Genomic DNA, 19,814 nt, shown 5'->3' on the forward strand with positions numbered 1-19,814 from the left:
AATCAGGACCTTTGGTTTTCATCTCTGTGCATATAGGAAAGCTTATTGATTCCTAGTCCTCGAGTCCAGTTGGGGCCCAGAGTCGGATCTCTCTAAAAAGAGATTAACAACCTGTTTAAACTTTTTAAGAGAGACTGCGTTATAAATAGAAAATATACGTGGTGAAGGCACCCTCACACCACGCTAAATGTCCCATGTACATGGGAGGAATGCTGTATCAGGGCACTAGTTTCAAAGACCCTGGGACCTAGAGGTGGTCCTGTGAGGACATCCAACAGTTTGAGGTTCATTTGGGAGCTGTGGCTTGTTGTCCCTGGCCCTGGATGAGTTTCCTCACCTCCCCAAATCAGCGTCATTGTTTGCAACAGAGAGGAGAATAGTGTCTTCTTCACGGAAAGTATCCCACGGACCAAATGAGGTAAGTTTCTGTAATGAGCCTAGCATGTAATGGGTGCTTGACTCGCCTTAGAGGACAGTGGGCACATCTTCAGCAGACCTGTTCTCATCACCAGCATGTCAGTTGGGGTAATGGGAACTGGAAGAGTTCTCATTAAGAACCCTACAGATAATGGAATGTCCCATGGCCTGTAAGTAGTGCTAGTAGCAACTGTGTAGTCTGTAAACTACAGGCAGAAAAAAGAACTAGCTTGACATGCCTTGAAGTGGTTAACGGCTGCATAGAGGTTGCTTTGCTGAGATCTGGGGTGTTTAGGGATGCAAAGTCAGGTCTAAGGCCCTGAACCTCAGAGTGGATGAGGGAGCCCTGATTACCCCAGGAGCACAGCTTTGGTTTAAAGGTGTGCCCCAGCTTTTGGAGATCAGGATGGAATTGATAAAAATAGTCAGTGACCTAGAACACCATGTATCTTTTTAAATGGAGTTAGCCAGCCTTGATCAGTTGTTTTTAGATACAGACGTTAATCATTAAAGCTAGGCCCAAGCTCCACTGCTAGTAAGGTTAATGGGGCTTGTCTTTGGCCTTGGGGTTGGAGGGAGGGGAGTGGACACCCTGGGGGAGGAAATCTTACCAGATGGTGAGTAAGCAGGTTTTCCCTTTAACTGCATTTTATAAAAATATAATTAACGACTAAGAACCCTAATGTAATCTAGGATGATGAGGCAGTGTAGGTTCAACATCATTTCTAACAAACGTATCACTCTGATGGGAGATATTGATAACCGGAAGGCAATGGCATGTGTGGGGGCAGGTAGTTAATGTGGGCAGTTGTCTTCCTCTCATTTTTGCTCTGAACCTAAAACTACTCTAAAAAATAAAGTATTAAAAATATGTATGTATGGGGGCGCCTTGGTGGCTCAGTGGGTTAAGCGGCTGCCTTCGCTCAGGTCGTGGTCCCGGGGTCCTGGGATGGAGCCCTGGCGCGGGCTCACTGCTAAGCGGGAAGGCTCCTTCTTCCTCCGCCCCTCCCCCGGCTCGTGCGCGCGAGCGCGCCCTCGCTCTCTCAAATAAAACCTTTAAAAAAATGTATGAAGTTAATCTTACTAGAAGATGGTAAGATTTAAACTGAATTATTTGGTTTGAAATGGGCCTTTACCTTACCGTGGCTTTGCATTTTTCCCGCCTAGTGGAGGGCACGGGTAATTTGGGGACACCTGGGGCCAGTCCCTGCGTGTCGGAATCTGGCCCCGCCCCGCGGTATCTCCGGCTGTTTGTTTCTGCGGGAGGAGGCGGAGCCGGGGTGGGCGGCGTGGGCGGGGCCCTGCCCGAGGTCCGGCTGTTTGTCTTTCTGCTGAGGTGTTCTCGGCTCTAAGGCGGTTCCCAGGACGCTTCCAATGCCAGTGTCTCTCTTGGCTTCCGGCAGAGCGCCCTGGCCCGCGCGACCGAGGACTTGAGGCCAGGCAGACGGACGCACGGACAGACGACAGACGGAGGACGCGCTGGCCGCTGGACCCCGCTGCCTCCCCCTTCTCCCTGCCGCCTGCGCCTGGAGGATGAGCCCAGCCTTCAGGGCCATGGACGTGGAGCCCCGCACCAAGGGCGTCCTGCTGGAGCCCTTTGTCCACCAGGTCGGGGGGCACTCATGCGTGCTCCGCTTCAACGAGACGACCTTATGCAAGCCCCTGGTTCCGAGGGAGCACCAGTTCTACGAGACCCTCCCAGCCGAGATGCGCAAATTCACTCCCCAGTACAAAGGTGAGCCCCCGCTGCCATAGGGGTCCCCATCGCCTGGCGAGGAGATGCGAGGCTGCGCAGCCGTGGAAGGCCCGGGCAGCCATCCCGGGAGCCCTCACCCCTCCCCTCACTCTTGTGTTTTCCCTCCTCCTCCTCTTGGCCCTGAGCCCAGCGCCTCACACCCTCAGTTTGCAAGCCCTGGTAAGATTGCTCAATTGTTTTGTTTTGTGGATTTGTTTTGAGTTTATTTTTGGTGGAAGTGTAGTTGTGTTTTATGTTCAGGTGTCTCTTGATCACAGTAACCCATAGCCCCCATGGGGGAGCAGCGGGGGAAGACTTTGGGAGGATTTTACCCAGAATCCTTGCAGCCTGCTTTTTGTCCTCCAGGAAACCAGAAGCCCTGGTGATTAGGTAGGCTGGGAGCAGGGTTGAGTCAGATGGAATGCAGGAGTGGGAGGCCTGTGCTGATTAGCTGAAGCCCTTTGCTATTACGGAATGTCCCCGAAATTGCAATGTTATGGCAACCCTTTGATTCACATATGGTGACTCTCTCTTTAGAATGCATTTTTGGGGGTGACATCAGCAGCCACCAGCATGGTGTGGTCTTTCCTGGGGTGGGGGGATATTTTGTAAATCAAAGAATCCATTAAAAGAAAGAAATTAAATATACATTGCCTGGTTATACAAAAGACTCTTGAACAACTTAGGTTCTTCTGGGACTGTTGAAACATGCTCTTTGAAGACAGAATGTACTGGGCACCTCTCTCTGTACTCTGAATATGCATGTGTGTTATGGTGGGGAGGTGGGGGAGTTGAGGGCCCTCACTTGGTCCTTCTCTGTTGTTTTTTCCAGGACAAAGCCAAAGGCCCCTTGTTAGCTGGCCGCCCCTGCCCCTTTTTTCCCCCTGGTTCTTTCCCCATGGCCACAGGGAAGTGTGGTCCCCTGAATTCCCCACCCCAGCTCCTCTGCTCCTCTGCGCCCAGAGCCAGGGACCACCTCAGAAGTGTCATCTCTCTCTGAGCACGCATTCCCCTGCAGCGAGCGAGCGGGCGGGCAGCAAGGACTGAGCAAATTGAGTGATCCCGGGCCAGAGAGGCCTGGGAGGAAAGGTGTTCAGCCAGTCGGTTGTAAGGCGCTCGTCGGCACCTGCTGAAACGCTCCCACCTGGCAGCCCCCTCCTCAAAGACTGTCTAATTACACTTGGCAGGTTCTAGAGACTCAAGGGGGAGAGCTGCTTTCAAGGCCACCACGCGTCTGTGCTCCCAGCCCGACCCTATTTGCCTTGTGTTCATTTTGTTCTTTTGTGACTGCAAAGACCAATAAAGTAACATGTTTGAGGACAAAAGGCTTGGGGTGCCCACCCGTGTGGGGGTGCTGCAAGAAGCCTTTGCTAGGGTGTCTGTTGTGCTGTGTGGTTTGTTTTGTTTACTCCTTTATTTTGTTTTGCTTGCCCAGTCTCCCCTACCCTTGGATGCTCCTTACCCCTCAGGGCAAACCTTTGTTCCCCCTGTGTTCAGGCTCTGCTTTAAAGCAAACCTCAGGCCTTCAGAGTTTCTGTTTAGGGCATCAAAAAATCCCACAAGATATAAAGAGCAAATGTTTTTACGTCTCTCTTAGGATTAGAAGAATTACATAAAACTTAATAAACATTTTCAATGATGGAAAAATGTGTCTTGTAATTCTTTGGCTCTTGCCTTGTTGAGTGCATCAGAGAGGAAGACTCTCGGCCATGTTTGCTCCCTAATCACTTGTCTTGTATGGTGTCATCTTTTCTAGCTGTTTTGATATTTGTTAGGTTTGCAGATGAGTTTGGGGCCTCTGGCAACATAGAGACTAAGGAACAGGGTAAGAAAAAAACAAATGTTACAATCATGTTATTTATAACACATCTTCTGTGGAATTAAAAGTTCTCTCTGCTCCTCACCCCCCTTTCAGGTGTGGTGTCTGTACGCTTTGAAGAAGATGAAGACAGGAACTTATGTTTAATAGCATATCCATTAAAGGGGGACCACGGAACTGTGGACAGTGTAGACAATTCAGACTGTGAACCAAAAAGTAAGCTCCTGAGGTGGACAAACAAAAAACATCATGTCCTAGAAACAGAAAAGAGCCCCAAGGACTGGGTGAGGCAGCACAGGAAAGAGGAGAAGATGAAGAGGTAGGTATAAACTGAGGGGGGGGGTGGGCACTCTGTACTCTGTGGAAGGGGAGGTGTCAGGGGATCGTAGTTACAGCCCAGGTCCCTGGAGCTAGGGACTCAGATGATGGACTTAGTAGGTGCCTTGTCACTCAGTGGCCAGTTCCCAGGTGGCAGCTTCTCTTTAATGCCTCTGGGTTACACTTTTGAAGTTTGTGTTAAATATTAGCATTTTAAGATGAGTATTTTTGAAATAGAAAATAGAAAAGACATAGTAGACGTTTTCTTAATGTATTATATGTGAAGCTAAAAGGCAATGCCATTTATCTCTTCAGCACTGAGGTTACCTTTGGATTGTAGAAATATCACGTTTCTTATTTTTTTTTAATTTTTCTTTAAAAAAAAAGATGTATTTAGAGAGAGAGCATGCACGCACACATGAGTGTGCAGCAGGGAGGGGCAGAGGGAGAGGTAGAGAGAGAATCTTAAGCAGACTCCTTGCTGAGCTTGGAAGCCTGTGCTGGGCTCGATCTCACGACCCTGAGATCATGACCTGAGCTAAAACCAAGAGTTGGACACTTAACCACCTGAGCCACCTAGGCACCCCAGAAATACCACATTTCTTTCTTATTTTATAATTAGGACAAAAGATAATCACTTGATTTTTCAAATATAGGTTGGGTGTGTACAAAAAGGGAGTTTTGTGCACTTTCTAAAATAAAAATGACTTTTACCAAATTTATGGAAAGCATCATAAAAAATGTACCTTTTTTTAAAAATATTTCATTTATTTGAGAGAGAGCATGGGTTGGGGAGGGGCATAGGGAGAAGGAAAAGCAGAGTCCCTGAGGAGCAGGGAATCCGATGACATGGGGCTTGATCCCAGAACCCTGAGATCATGACCTGAGCTGAAGGCAGATGCTTAACCGACTGAGCCACCCAGGTGCCCCCTTAAAAATGTACCTTTAAAAAAAAATTTTAAGTGCAATTTTACCACTTTGGCCTTTGAAAATATATCCTAAGTCTAGGAGCTGATTTTTATTTTATTTGTTTATTTATTTTTAATTAAAAAAAAAACTTTCTTTTTTTTTTTTTTATTCATTTGAGAGAGAATGAGATAGAGAGAGCATGAGAAGGGGGGAGGGTCAGAGGGAGAAGCAGACTCCCTGCCGAGCAGGGAGCCCGATGCGAGACTCGATCCTGGGACTCCAGGATCATGACCTGAGCCGAAGGCAGTCGCTTAACCAACTGAGCCACCCAGGCGCCCCAAAAAACTTTTTTTTAAGTAGGCTCCCTGCCCAGTGGGGAGCCCAACTTGGGGCTTGAATTCACAACCCTGAGATCAAGACCTGAACTAAGGTCAAGAGTCAGATGCTTAACTGATTGAGCCACCCAGGCACCCCTAGGAATTGATTTTTAAATGGAAGTTATGAACAAAGGAAAGTACAGACTTACGATGAATCAGATTTGCACCATATCACCCAAATCCACTTACATTAATGCAGACATGGAGCGCCTGGGTGGGTCAGTCAGTTAAGTGTCCAGCTCTTGATTTTGGCTCAGGTCATGATCTCAGGATCGTGAGGTGGAGCCTGCTTAGGATTCTCTATCTCCCTCTCCCTCTCTGTCCCTTCCCTGATCTCTGTCAAAAAAAAAAAAAAAAGAAGCAGATATAACGAAGTCATCTAATTTGCTGTTTATTCTGCCTTATAAATGTCATTAGCCTTTTGTTAGGATATAACCTGCTAGTTAATTTATTTTGAAATAAAGTCTAATCATATAAGGTAAAAAAAAAAAAAAAAGACTCTGGATTAAATTATGCCACTTTGGATAAACAGCTACAGTGGCAGCTATAAAAGAGTTTTAGTCACTCACTGCTTCTGCAGCTGCCCTGTGCCAGGCCCTGTGCTGCATCCTGGGGATGCAGCTGTAACCGAGACAGGAGCCATCCCAGCACCTCAGGTTGTTCACTGATGGTGAGAGACAAAATGGTCAGTTACGTATCCCTGAAATGTAGGATCCACCTATACAGAGCCTTCCAGGTGCCACTCCTTGGCAGAGCTTGTAAAAATATAAATAATATATATAAATCGAAGTACTTATAATGTAGTTAAGGAAGTTGGCTTATTCCCATGGGATTTCAATTCAGCTTTCCCCAGTCTCCAGCATTTGGAATCAGGGAACCCGCACGTATCAGAAGCCAGGGGGGTGGGGTGGTACCACCTAGAGGAAGAGGGCAGTAAAGGCTGCTTGGGAGGGAGTGGTGGGGGTGCAGGGGAGGAGGCAGAGGCTGTTCTTGCATCTTAGGTTTTCCTTACTGTAGCAAAAACAGTGAGCTGGCCCCTTAATTTTTTAAAAATCAACTTTTTGAGGTATAATATACTTAATAATAAAATGTATCCGTTTGAAGTGTTTAATGTATACACTGAAACCACCACCACATCAAGATCTCAAACTTCCCACCACTCCAAAAGTTCTTTCATGCCTCTTTGGCCCTGAATTTTGGTAAGACATTGTGATTTATTGGCTTCTTGTCTCCTTACACAGCCATAAATTAGAAGAAGAATTTGAGTGGTTAAAGAAATCTGAAGTCCTGTACTACAGTGTAGAGAAAAAGGGGAATGTCAGTTCCCAGCTTAAACACTATAACCCTTGGAGCATGAAGTGTCACCAGCAACAGTTACAGAGAATGAAGGAGAATGCAAAACATCGGAACCAGTACAGTATCCTTTGTTCACAGAGTATCTCTGCCTTGGGGGAGGAGAGGAGGGTGGGTGAGATCCTAAGAGCGCAGAGAAGTTGGGTTTCTTTTCTAGTCACAGTTGTGCCAGGGCACCCTGTGCGGTAACCGCGGGCAGATATCCTTTCCCACAGGAGCAGGGGCTGATCTGGGAACACAGGTGGTGGGGAAGCAGGTGAGGGGCACCCCATGGAGGGACCAACCTGCACCAGGGAGCCTTTAGCCTAGAGTGCAAGGGGCTGATTCGTGTTTTCAGAAGTTCCCTTGCTTACCTGCCAGGGTTGGGGTGGCGGGTGGGTGCTGACCTTTCAGTCCTGATTCACCAGACTTGCACATGAAGAATAGCACAGGGGCCTTTCTTTTTCCCCCTGCTAGCCCATTAAGCTGTGTTTCACTGGTTTCTTTCTTTTTTTAATCTTAGGAGGGGGAAATTCCTCAGAATTGAGCATGCTTTATTTTTTATTTTTAACTTTTTACTTTTTTTATTTATTTATAAATTTATAAATTTTTACACATTTAGTTTTACTGTAACAAAGCAACTTGTACACTTGCATCATCTTTCCTTTCCAGTGAAACAAAAAGAAAATTTAAAAATAAACAGGAACAAAATTACAATAGAGAATGTCAATTCCAAATAAGATCATACGGGTTCTGCTGATTCTCCCATCGAGTAGCAGCGGTCAAGTCATCATTAGGAGAGAGTTTTATTTTAAATATTTATTTATTTGACAGAGACAGCGAGAGAAGGAACACAAGCAGGGGGAGTGGGAGAGGGAGAAGCAGGCTCTCCACTGAGCAGGGAGCCCGATGCGGGGCTGGATCCCAGGACCCTGGGATCATGACCTGAGCCGAAGGCAGATGCCTAATGACTGAGCCACCCAGGCGCCCCCTACTAGGGGATATTTTAAACATGTTAAACATAGAATAATACTTTGAATTTTTAAGTACCAGTGACCCAGGTTCAGCAGTTAACTCACTTATGTCCGACTCATGCCATGACTGTCTTCTTACACTTAGCACCCTCAGCCGAGCTCTTTCTGAAGTGTTTCATGGATCTCTAAGAGAAGGATATTTTAAGACATTATTACCATTATTGCTCCTTAAAAGTAGACAATAATTCCTTATTATCAAATATCTAGTCTGTCCACATTTTCCTAATTGTCTCATAAATCTGTTTTTACTGATGGCTTGTTTGAATGGGGATCCATGTGAGGTTCATATGTTGTATTTGGTCGAAATGTTTAAGTCTTTTTAAATACCCTTTCTGTTTTTTCTTCTTGGAAATTTCTTGTCAAAGAAACTAGGTGTTTGGGGTGTCTGGGTTGTGCAGTCAGTTAAGCGGCTGACTCTTGGTTTCAGCTCAGGTCCTGACCTCAGGATCATGAGATCAAGCCCCGAGTCGGGCTCTGTGCTCAGCGGACAGTCTGCTTGAGACTCTCTCCCTCTCCTCCCCCCCCCACCCAATAAATAAATCTTTAAAAAAAAAAAAAAAAGAAAAACTAGGTCTTCTAAAGTTTCCCACCATCTGGATTTTACTGATTACATTCCTGTGGTGTCTTTTACATGTTACTCTTTTCCCTCTGTTTCCATTAAGTTGATAATTTGATCTCCAGGCTTGATCAATTCAGGGTCAGTTTTGGGGTGGGGCCAAGAATCCTTCTGCGATGGTATTGGCCGTACACAAGTGCACTATTTGTCTTTCTTTCCTGTATTGCTGTTGCCTTAGATCATTTTTCCACTAGGCAGTTTTCTAATTTTGTAGTTCCTTAGCTAGAATCTGTAAAGGTAAACTTTTTCTCATCAACTATATGCTTATCCTGACGTATAGTTGATATAGGAAAGGCAGATTAAATGTTTCTTTTCTTTTATTTACTAAATATTTGGAATAATGGGTGGGTTTTTCAACATCCTCCAAAGGTGACCAGTGAGTTTTTCAGCATCATAATGAATCTGTGAATTTAAACATACTTGATGTGGTTTAGTCCATTGCAGTTTTTATCTGTACTGATGCACAAATTCTCCCATGTTTGGTCTTTTAAAATAGGCTCTTGAGTCCTTCTGACACAATCACGATAGTCTGTGATGACTGTCTTACTTTCTGGTATGAAAAGATGCTCCAGGGCCATGTATGTTTCCTGCTCCAGATGTGAGTTCCTCATTTCTCTAAGGCAGGAGTTACAAGCCTTTTCAGGCAGGGGCCAAATAGTAAATGTTTCAGGCTTTGCAGGCAGTATGGTCTGTCACAGCTCTGCCATTGTGGCACGAAAGTACCCGTAGATGATAATGTAAATGAGTGAGCGTGACTGTATCCCAGTAAAACTGTGGTCACCAAGATTTGCATATCATTTAATTTTCATGTGTCGTGAAGTATTATATATATTTTTTGATGACCTAAAAATTTAAGAACGATTTCTAGTTTGCAAGCCATACAAGTAGGGAGCCATAGTTCACCAATCCCTGCCCTAGGAAAACTGGTCTGGGTGCTGGGGTGCTCATACATCTAGCAGGTCATTGTTTCTAGACCTTTTCGGTGCCACACAGTGGGGAAATTCACATTTATTATTTTTTAAGATTTTATTTATTTATTTGACAGAGGGAGAGAGAGAAACAGGCTTCCCACTGGGCTGAGAATCTGCTGAGGGGCTCGATCCCAGGACCCTGGGATCATGACCTGAGCTGAAGGCAGATGCTTAACCGACTGAGCCACCCAGATGCCCCAATACACATTTATTTTATTTTATTTTAAAGATTTTATTTATTTATTTATTTATTAGAGAGAGAGACAGAAATAGTGACAGAGAACATGAGTGGGGAGGAGAGGGAGAAACAGGCTCCCCGCTGAGCAGGGAGCCCAATGCGGGGCTCGATCCCAGGACTCCGGGGTCATGGCCTGAGCTGAAGGCAGATGCTCACCTGACTGAGCCACCCAGATGCCCCAATACACATTTATTTTAAAGAGAAAATTTTTCATGAGTTCATATCGATATTTCAGTTCACATATAAGGTTACAGGACTTATTTAATATTCTGTTTATAACTTAGTACAGTCTGGTGCGGAACCCTCTTCCCACACCTTGCCGAGTTCAGGAAATGGTATGTGTGTGTCTCCCAGGCTGGGGGAAGCCCAGGCCTGTGTTGAGTCTGGACCCAGGCAGTTCCCTGACAAGAACTGAATACGCCTTTTAGCCCTCTAGTCAGCCTTGGGCTCCCTACTTGGGGGGGATAGCATGCCATTCTGTGGCAGGGCCTTCTGTGGCCTTCTGTGGACTCAGGCTTCTTTGAGACTCTGTGTGCAGGCATTGTGCCCTGGGAGTGCCAAGGCCCCATGCAGCAGCACCTTCTCTTTAGAGGGAGGATTGTCCTTAACCACTCAGAATTCATCTTACTGGAAAACCTGACTTCCCGCTATGAGGTGCCTTGTGTCCTGGACCTCAAGATGGGTACCCGCCAGCACGGTGACGATGCTTCAGAGGAGAAGGCAGCCAACCAGATCCGCAAGTGCCAGCAGAGCACATCTGCAGTCATCGGTGTCCGTGTGTGTGGCATGCAGGTGAGGGGGATGCAGGTGTATAGCGTGGGCTGGCTAGGGCATCCAGTAGCTGCCACTCCCGAACCCTGGCGTAGTCCTGTTTTCCCAAGATTCCAGCGTGACTGAGGGAGTCTCTCGCTCTCTGGTTAGGAAGAAAGCATGCCTGCTTGGGTGAACTCTCTGGGGCTCACCTGGTTGACTGAGTCCAGAGCCTCTGGGCAGGAGCGGGAATAAAGGCAAGAAGGTTAGTCCCTCTCCCCCGATCCATACACTAAGCAGGGGTCTGTGGACGGAACCAGGTCAGAGGGCTGCATCCTGAGTGGTGGTTGATCAGAGAGGATAGTGTCTTGTGTGACTGGTATACTTAACAGGTTAAAGGATCTGATCCAGGGCTGTCCTGTTGCTGCTGTTCCCCAGGTGCAGGCTTTGAGATGGCTGCCAGTACCTAACCCGCTGGTCTCCCTCCCACAGGTGTACCAGGCAGGCAGTGGGCAGCTTATGTTCATGAACAAGTACCATGGACGGAAGCTATCGGTGCAGGGCTTCAAGGAGGCACTTTTCCAGTTTTTCCACAACGGTCGGTACCTGCGCCGTGAGCTCCTGGGCCCGGTGCTTAAGAAGCTGACTGAGCTCAAGGCCATTTTGGAGCGACAGGAGTCCTACCGCTTCTACTCAAGCTCCCTACTGGTCATCTATGATGGCAAGGAATGGCCTGAGGTGGCGCTGGACTCAGATGCTGAGGACTTGGAGGACCTGTCAGAGGAGTCAGCTGACGAGTCTGCTGGTGCCTATGCCTACAAGCCCATCGGCACCAGCTCAGTGGACGTGCGCATGATCGACTTTGCACACACCACCTGCAGGCTGTATGGCGAGGACAGCGTGGTACATGAGGGCCAGGATGCTGGCTATATCTTTGGGCTCCAGAGCCTGATAGACATTGTCACAGAGATAAGTGAGGAAAGCGGGGAGTGAGCCTGCTGGCTGCACCAGCGCTTGAGAGACTCTCTGTGTCCCAGGCACAGCTGTGCTGCGTCGGGGAGGAGGCCAGTATGGCCAGGCCGTTGGCCCCTGCAGCCTGGAGCTGATGTGCAGAGGCCTCTGTGAGTCCCAGCCTGAGCCAGCCCCAGCCGCGTTCGGAGTCTTTTATTTATTTTAACTATTTCTTCAACATTCCACATTTGATGATGCAGATACCTCTTTCTTCCCTGAGTGTAAATGTTCTAATACAAATCTTTTTGTTAATTGTACACAGTGCTGCTGTCGTTCTTACTAGGGCCGGGCAGCCAGCCCCCTTCCCAACCCTCAGAAGCCCCACACATGCTGTCTCCTCCACCCTAGCCCAGGAATATTCTCCTTGCCACTGCCCCCACCTCATAGACCTACTAAAGTCACCACAGCTTCTTGGCTTGGCCCTTAGGTCTCTTTGGGGTCTTTGCTGGCCTAGCATCCGCTAAGCAAAGAACTGCTTGACTTCTTGATACAGGTCTTTTCCCTCTCCTCCATGCAGCTTAAGACCTAGTTGGGCAGCACGTGTGCCAGACCTTGGATCCAGCTCCTGCACTGTGATGTCAGGTGTCCTAGAGCCAAACTGGGGCCTTGAGGAGCTGTCAGGCTCTGGTCTGCTGGCAGCCATGGGCTCCACAATAAAAGGTCCTAGGAGGTGGGGGGTCCCAGTGAGAAAGGGTGTTCCTCTTAACCACACCACATGTCACCACTGCTACCCACCACTATGCCAGTCTCATCTGTCCAGCTCCAGCCAAGGCAGCCCCTAAGAGCTACTTTGCTACGAGGATCCTGGGAGGTGTGGCAGGACGTCTTGAACTGCAGAACCAGGCACCAGGGAGAAGGGCACAGACCCAAAGCCAAGAAGGTAGGGTCTTGTCCAGTTCTAGCAGCCCCACACCTCCCTGAAACTCCCAGCACCTCCTCTCCAAGGCTCACTATGCCTATGTGCATTATGTCCCAGAACACCCAACTGCATACACTGGCCTGTTTGTGCTCACACCCCCTGCACCCTGGGCCCAGGCTTCCAGTGGGGAATGTGGCTGGACCAGTCCCTGGACAGGAATAGGAGGACCCTTAGGGCCTCTCCCCTGGGTCCTTCCCTCAGGACATCGAGGACAGGTCAGGGCTGACTGGAAAGGTGTGCAGGGTCAAACAAACTCTTATGGCCACATAGCACCCCCCTCCGCACCCTCACCAGCTCTCCTGTCTGCTCAGAAATAATTTGGAATTGTAAGTCCTACAAAGACAATAGAGCAATGTGACAGCCACTGGGAGTGTGATGACCTTATGCTGTGAGGGAGGGAAGTGAGTCCCAGGCAGAGGAAACCATATGCAAAGACCCACATTAGAGGAGTAGAGAGAAGCTAGTGAAGAGAGGAGGTGGGTGGGCAGCGAGGACGGGAGGACTTTGGACTGGGGAATGGCTAAGCTCGTTTCGGTGCGTGCGGCTGGAGTACGGACCCCGTGGAAAGGGGTCATGCGGCCTGCAGACACCAGGGAGACGGGTCCCCGCGGGCGCCTCCAAGTGTTGGATCAGCGAGATGCAACAATGGGACTACGCTACCGTTAGTAGGTCGGGACCCACTCTCCCGGCGTGGCGGGGACGCTCGGGACTAGAGCGCAGGACACAGGCTCTGCCGTTGGGCTGCGGGCGGAGCGCTCCTTCGGGAGGTCGAACGGGTCGCAGCACCGGGCTTGAGTGGAGGGCCAGGCGGGAGAAGCTGGGGTGGGTTCCCCGGGCGGGTACGGAGCGAGGGGTCGGAGGCTCGGATTCTGAAGGGGTCCGTACCCGACCGGCGGCGGACTCGCGCCGCGCCGGGCCGCGCCGGGCCGCGCCGCTTGGAACCGCCAGGGGGCGCCGCGCTGCGCGCGGGGGCCGCCCCACTCCCGAGGCGGGGCTGCGGCGGGCGGGCGGGTGCGCGCACGCGTCGTGTGTCACGGGGCGGGGCGGGGCGATCGCGGTGTTCCCGGCCTGGCGTCCTGGTTCCGCAGCCCCCCGCCGCCTCCACTGCCCCGGCGCGGCCCGGCCCGGCCCCATGTATCGTGCGCTCTACGCGTTCCGCTCGGCGGAGCCCAACGCGCTGGCGTTCGCCGCGGGCGAGACCTTCCTGGTGCTGGAACGCAGCAGCGCGCACTGGTGGCTGGCAGCGCGGGCGCGCAGTGGCGAGACGGGCTACGTGCCGCCCGCCTACCTGCGCCGCCTGCAGGTGAGTGTTCCCCTCCCCGGCCCGACCTCCGCGGTCCCTAGACTGGGACCCATCACAGGCTCTCGATGTCGACCCCGGATGCCCCAGCCCCGCCGGGACCTCCCGCAGATAGGCAGTCTGATCCTGAGATCCCAGACTCACGAGGACTGGGACCCCAAGAGCCCGCACCCCCACAAAAGGCCAGGCCCTTGACAGCCAACTCTGAGGACACCAGACCTGCAAGCCTAACTCAGGGACTGAGACTCCTTGGCATCCCAGACCCATTGAGACCAAATATCTGAAGCCCCATCTGAGTAGAATTCAAGACTCAGTCCTGAGATTCCACTACCGCCGAATTCTGATCAGTTCCCCAGATCCCTGAGACCCTAGACCCATAATCGGTCCTTTCCCTGGATCCCCCGGATCCCACACTCTTGCCTCCCACCCTCAGACCCCCAACTGGAGCCACTGCCTCCACCACTGAGACCGGAGCCACCCTGGACACCACCTGTTTCCCCAGCCATCCTCTGTGTCCTCACTCCCTGCGCTGAGACCCTGGAGCCCCTAGATGACCCAGCAAACCTTGAGGCCTCAGTGTCTTTCACTCTCCTGTCCTCAGCCACCCCCTAAGCTGTTCTTCAGACCACCCCCGACCCTCTTGGAACCAAAGATCTCAGCCCCTGTTGGCACTCCCTGGCACTACTCTCCCCACCCCCCCACCCCCATCACAAGCCTCAGGCCCTGACTTTTCAGACTAATTTTCTCTGAAATTGAAAAGCCCCATCCCTCCTTGTCCATAGCCTGGGGTGGAAGGCTTGTGAGGCGTTGTGAGGCATTGTGAGGAAGTGAGACCTCTTCATGGCTTCCCCTGGTTTGACTATGGCCCTGTTTCCTTCCAGTGGAGGCTACATCTCCAGTTCCTGTTTCCCCAAGAATAGTCCTGCAGTGGGGGCTGGGGTGCAGTGTCTCCAGCTGGTCTCTTCTGACCTCCGGGGAAAGGAGGGCCTGGAGCCTCCAGGCCTGGCCTGTGCCAGACACCCCCGCCCCATCCTAGTCCCTCGTCTTTAGGAAACATCCTGTCCCAGCCCAGTTCAGGACAGAAATAACAGGATAAATTTGGAGATGTCATCTGGTCTTAGCAGAGGGGATGGGCCCTGGGCCTTGGACCCTCAGCTTACTCCCTTCTAGGAGTGCCTGGGGTGTGACTGGGGCCCTGGACACTAGGGCTGCTGGCTCTGGAGTGAGCATGTCAGACCCAGCCTCTCTGGGGTTGGGGGCTTGTTGGAAGCCTCTTCTTCAGGGGCCTGTGAGGATCCTGTCCTGGGCTAGTGGGGCTTGGTGCTTGGGGAGGGTGGAGAGGCTACCATCCCCTTGTAGTCTCTTTCTGTGTATCTCCCGGTCTCTGTCCCCCTAACTCTGTCTGTGTCTGCCATTCCGACTCTCCCCCTTTCTATGTCTCTGGCTCTCAATTTCTTTCTGCGTTGTCTCCCTCTGCCTGTCTCCCTCTCTCTCCCTCCCTTCCTCACTCCCCTTCTCTCTCTTTCTTGTTTTCTATGGGTATGTGTTTGTTTTTCTGTCCCCCTTTCTGTCTGCTGTCTCCCTGCATTCTGGCATACCCCGTGCTACCTGGAGGGCTTTGCTGACCTCTGTATCCATCTGTCTGTCCCCATCAGGGACGCTTCTTCGACCCCGCTTGGAGTGACGTCACCTCAGTTCTGAGACTTCCGTGTAGCCTGGTGAACCATCATGGACAGGGGAGGGCTGGAGGTGGATGGTCCCACAGCTCCCACCCCCCACTCCTCACACCACGCCAGGCTGGCTGGGTTGATTAGACCCCTGCGTTGCTGTGTCTGGCAGCACGGAATCTGGGACAGGGGCCAGGCCCCTCTCTTATGTCCGTCCTTTGCCACAAACACAGAACTGCTGCTTCCCAGGGCAAGTCTGGAAGATTCCTGGAATAACTAGGGAGAATGAGGGCTAGAAGCAGGGGTGGAAAGAGGGGATCCCTTTGGCCCATCCTCAGCTGGTCCCTCAGGCCCATCTCCGGGGTCTGCAGAAGGCTCTGCAAGGACAGGGCTATTCTGGAGTGTGACCTTGGTTTGGAGAAGGATCAGTAAGATCCAGAGTGATTTGTTAAGGGTTCCAGACACTAGAGGCTCCCTGCTTGGCATGTCAGCCTGGGCTCTGAGCCAAGCCTGGGGATAGACTAGGTATGTGCTCCTGGTCTCAAGCTGGGGGTCCCTGGGCTGTGTTTTTGCTCTAGACCCCTGGTGTTCAGAGACAGCTGAGAGCCTCACTGTGGGGCCTGACTGGGACCCCATACATAAAGCAGCAGCATGGGGCCACCCCGTGCCCCAGCTCCCTGAGTAACACAGTTTGAGAACCTTACTTCATAGTGTAGTTCAGCTTTCTACACTCATGTCTAGCATTCCAAGCTTTAGCTGTAACAGTCCTCTGCCCTGGGCTCCATCCTAGGCTGGGTCTGGGCTCACGCTCTCTAGGCCCCCAGGTCTAACTGTGCACCCTTGCCCCCGGCCAGGGCCTGGAGCAGGATGTCCTCCAAGCCATTGACCGGGCCATTGAGGCGGTGCACAATGCAGCCATGCGGGATGGTGGCAAGTACAGCCTGGAGCAGCGCGGGGTCCTTCAGTGAGTGTGGGGGAGGGGAGGAAGAGGGCACCCTCCACCTCCCTGCCCCAGTGAGCACAGTCGGGTGGGGGTCCTTCAGTGAGGCAGGTCTGGAAGGCAGAGTTGGGGCTAGGGCAGAGTGGGGTGGAGCATGAGGGAGGTGGGAGGAGCCTGGGCTGTGAGCCACGCCCCGCCCCACATCCCATAAGGAGCCTGTGAGGACTTCAGGAGTTTTAAGGTCACTCACCCAGTAATCTCCCTGCCCCTCCATCAGGAAGCTGATCCACCATCGGAAAGAGACCCTGTCCCGCAGAGGCCCCTCAGCCCCGAGTCCCGCAGCTATGACCGCGTCCGCCAGTGACCACCATTTGGATGCTGCTGCCGCCAGGCAGCCCAATGGGATGTGTCGAGCTGGGTTTGAGCGGCAGCACAGCCTGCCCAGTTCCGAGTATCTCGGGGCAGATGGAGGCCTCTACCAGGTATGTGGTGAGGATACCCTGGGGAAGGGAGGTGGGTGGAGCTTAAGGTTGGGTCCAGAGGCTCCAAGAGTCCACTCGGGTCAGGGATGCAGAGCCGTAGCCCTGCCCCTGGCAAGAGCCCAGGGCCCTAGCCAGGCCGGTACCCCAGCTGGCAGCCTGTCCTCCCAGATCCCACCACAGCCTCGCCGAGCAGCGCCTGACACGCCACCCCCGCCTGTGAAGCGCCGAGACCGGGAGGCCCTGATGGCCCCAGGAAGTGGTGAGAAGGCAGGGTTGGGGCAGTTTGGGGTGGGGGGCCAGCACCCTGTGCTTGGCACGGCTGCTCTGCCTGTGTCAGGAAGTTAGAGCCTCTGGGCTTGGCGGGGCGGGTCTGGCAGAGAAACCAGGCCCTGTCCTGGGAGGGGCGGGGCTCAGGGCCTGGAGGGGTAAGGGACCCAGGGGGCTGTCCCAGCACAGCATCCACTCTCTGCCCACAGGCGGCCGCAACACCACGCCCTCCGGGGCCAGTTCTGTGTCCAGTGGCTCCTCAGTCAGCAGCACCTCCCTTGACACGCTATGTACCGGCTCTAGCTCGTCTGAGCTGGGCCCCAGCTGCTCACCCACGCCCCCGCCCGTGCCCCGCCGAGGCATCCATACCACTGTGTCCCAAGCTCAGCCCCCTCCCTCCAAGGTGCCAGCCCCCGAGCCCCCTCCAGAGGAGGTGGCGGTTGATACAACCTCAGCCTCTGATGAGCTGGAGGCCCTGGGTGCACTGAGCCTGGGGACCACAGAGGAGAAGGTGGTGGCTGAGACTGCCGTGCCCAGGACCATCGGGGCAGAGCTGATGGAGCTCGTGCGGAGAAACACTGGCCTGAGCCACGAGCTATGCCGTGTGGCCATTGGCGTCGTGGTGGGTCACATCCAGGCCTCCGTACCGGCCAGCTCGCCTGTCATGGAGCAGGTCCTCCTCTCGCTGGTAGAGGGCAAGGTGAGGGTGGGCGGCGGGGCCAGGGGGCCTCCCCATCCTCGGGCCGCCCCGCTTCCCCTGCCCCATTCCCACCGTCACACTTGGGTCCAGCCTTGCCTTGACAGTAGCTCGGCCTTCATTGTGGTGGGTGCTGGGGACATTTGAGCTGATCCCTGGAGGAGAAAGGGAGGAAGAGCATTCCAAGCAGAGGCTTAGCCTGGGCAAGGGCCATAAGGCAGGCCCACGCTTGGCTCGCGGGGGAGGCGGAACAAGGCCAGCATGGCTATACCACGGGGAGTGAGGGAACAGGTGGTGTGGGAGGAGGTGCGACTCGGGGCAGGTGACAGATGAGACCAGATGTGAGTGGCCCAGAGTCTTCTCTGGCTGCGGGGGGGTAATGGACACGGCATGAGAGAGGGCAGTGCCTTGCTGGCCTTGGCAGCGGAGAGGGAGCTGTGGCGGAGGCCTCAGGACTGACTCAGGGGTGAGTCAGGTGTGTGGGCATCGTGGGGGGCATGGGATGCTTTGCCAGGGTTGGGGCACTGGTCAGAAAGCAGGATCGGAGGGCAGTGATCCGTCTCCATATGGGGACCAGATGGGCCCAGGGTCCCTCCTTAGGGCCCCAGGACCCGGCAGCCATGGGGTGGGGGGCGGATGGAGCAGCAGGTCAACGGGCTTGTTGTCTGTGCTGGGCATGGCGGGCGCTCATCAGGCAGGAAGTACTTGGGAGCTGGAAGGCGGGGCCATGACAAGGCCTGGTGGCACGTTGTGTGGATTCGGAGGGTAGCATCTCAGTCACATTTAGGCAGTGGCAGAGTCGGTGGCCTTCCTCGCAGACGATGTTTATGCAGGGCTGGGATGAGAGGCGGGTTGTTGGAAGGTGCCCCGCAGATGTGTCCCGCGCAGAATCTGGTCCCAGCAGGTTATCAAGACTGGGGGCAGTAGAGTTACTTGCAGAGGGCCTGTGGAACTGGGCTGGTGCCCTTGGGAGCCTCGGTGTTGAGGTGTGGGCCGTGGGAACAGGTCTTTCGTGGGAGCTCGAGGCGGGGCAGAGGGAAGAAAGAAAGAGAACCAGGGCCTGGTCCCCTCACAGGTTCTGGGAGGCCACAAACGAGGAACCGCTCTGAGAGGTGAGGCTGGGGACCCTTGCCTGATGTTGGCCCGGAGCTCATGCCCGTGACATCCTCAGGGTCTGGGTTGACTTCCAAGCCTTGGGGGCTTCCTGGAGATGGGGAGGGGCAAGGAGTGTGCTGAGCCATGCCTCCCCCCAGGACCTGAGCACCGCCCTGCCCTCAGGGCAGGTCTGCCATGACCAGCAGCGGCTGGAGGTGATCTTTGCAGACCTGGCTCGGCGGAAGGACGATGCCCAGCAGCGCAGCTGGGCCCTGTATGAGGACGAGGGTGTCATCCGCTGCTACCTGGAGGAGCTGCTGCACATTCTGGTGCGGGGTGGGGGCCCACGGGTGTCCCACCCCCGCCCCCCACCCTGCGCCACCCCGGTCCAGTGCTCAGGAGTCTCCCCTGCGGGTACTCAGACCTCTCGTGTGTGGCCGCACGGCTCACACGGAGTGAGTCTGTCACGCTTCCTCCTCCTCACAGACCGACGCAGACCCGGAGGTTTGCAAGAAAATGTGCAAGAGAAACGAGTTCGAGTCTGTCCTGGCCTTGGTGGCCTACTACCAAATGGTGTGTGTGAGGCCGCGGGGCAGGGGCGGGGAGGCACCCGGGCAGAGGGGGCGGTTCCGGGCACTGAGCGCGGGGTCTCCTGCCAGGAGCACCGGGCGTCACTGCGGCTGCTGCTGCTCAGGTGCTTCGGCGCCATGTGCAGCCTGGACGCGCTCGTCATCTCCACACTCGTGTCGTCTGTGCTGCCTGTGGAGCTGGCCCGGGACATGCAGACAGACACGCAGGGTGAGGCGGGGTGGGGCGGGGGCGGGGCCTCCTGCGCGGGGGGGGGGGGGGGGGGGTCCCCCCCCCCCCCGGGGCCCCCGCCCCCCCCCTGACCCCCCCAGGCCCCACAAACTCTGCCTCCC

General features: G+C 53.4%; 2 protein-coding genes across 3 annotated transcripts in view; both read left to right on the forward strand.

Annotated features, from left to right (window-relative positions):
- Positions 1–11,784, forward strand: part of IP6K2 (inositol hexakisphosphate kinase 2) — a 29,935-nt gene extending 18,151 nt beyond the window's left edge. Inside the window, exons 2-6 of the mRNA XM_021686933.1 lie at positions 1,821–2,152; positions 4,068–4,290; positions 6,817–6,992; positions 10,383–10,558; positions 11,009–11,784. Coding sequence (XP_021542608.1) covers positions 1,951–2,152; positions 4,068–4,290; positions 6,817–6,992; positions 10,383–10,558; positions 11,009–11,509 — 1,278 coding nt within the window. The 5' untranslated portion in view covers positions 1,821–1,950 and the 3' untranslated portion in view covers positions 11,510–11,784. The remainder of the gene's footprint in view (positions 1–1,820; positions 2,153–4,067; positions 4,291–6,816; positions 6,993–10,382; positions 10,559–11,008) is intronic.
- A 1,702-nt stretch (positions 11,785–13,486) lies between these two features.
- Positions 13,487–19,814, forward strand: part of NCKIPSD (NCK interacting protein with SH3 domain) — a 10,968-nt gene continuing 4,640 nt past the window's right edge. The window contains exons 1-8 of one of the 2 annotated variants that reach the window (XM_021686935.2): positions 13,487–13,749; positions 16,268–16,377; positions 16,631–16,835; positions 16,971–17,094; positions 17,312–17,802; positions 19,053–19,223; positions 19,381–19,467; positions 19,554–19,692. In XM_021686935.2, the coding sequence (XP_021542610.1) occupies positions 13,579–13,749; positions 16,268–16,377; positions 16,631–16,835; positions 16,971–17,094; positions 17,312–17,802; positions 19,053–19,223; positions 19,381–19,467; positions 19,554–19,692 (1,498 nt within the window). In that variant the 5' untranslated portion in view covers positions 13,487–13,578. The remainder of the gene's footprint in view (positions 13,750–16,267; positions 16,378–16,630; positions 16,836–16,970; positions 17,095–17,311; positions 17,803–19,052; positions 19,224–19,380; positions 19,468–19,553; positions 19,693–19,814) is intronic. The other variant, XM_021686934.2, reaches the window with a different exon arrangement.

The sequence above is a fragment of the Neomonachus schauinslandi genome, chromosome 1 (genome assembly GCF_002201575.2).
Source record: "Neomonachus schauinslandi chromosome 1, ASM220157v2, whole genome shotgun sequence".
Classification (NCBI taxonomy): domain Eukaryota; kingdom Metazoa; phylum Chordata; class Mammalia; order Carnivora; family Phocidae; genus Neomonachus; species Neomonachus schauinslandi.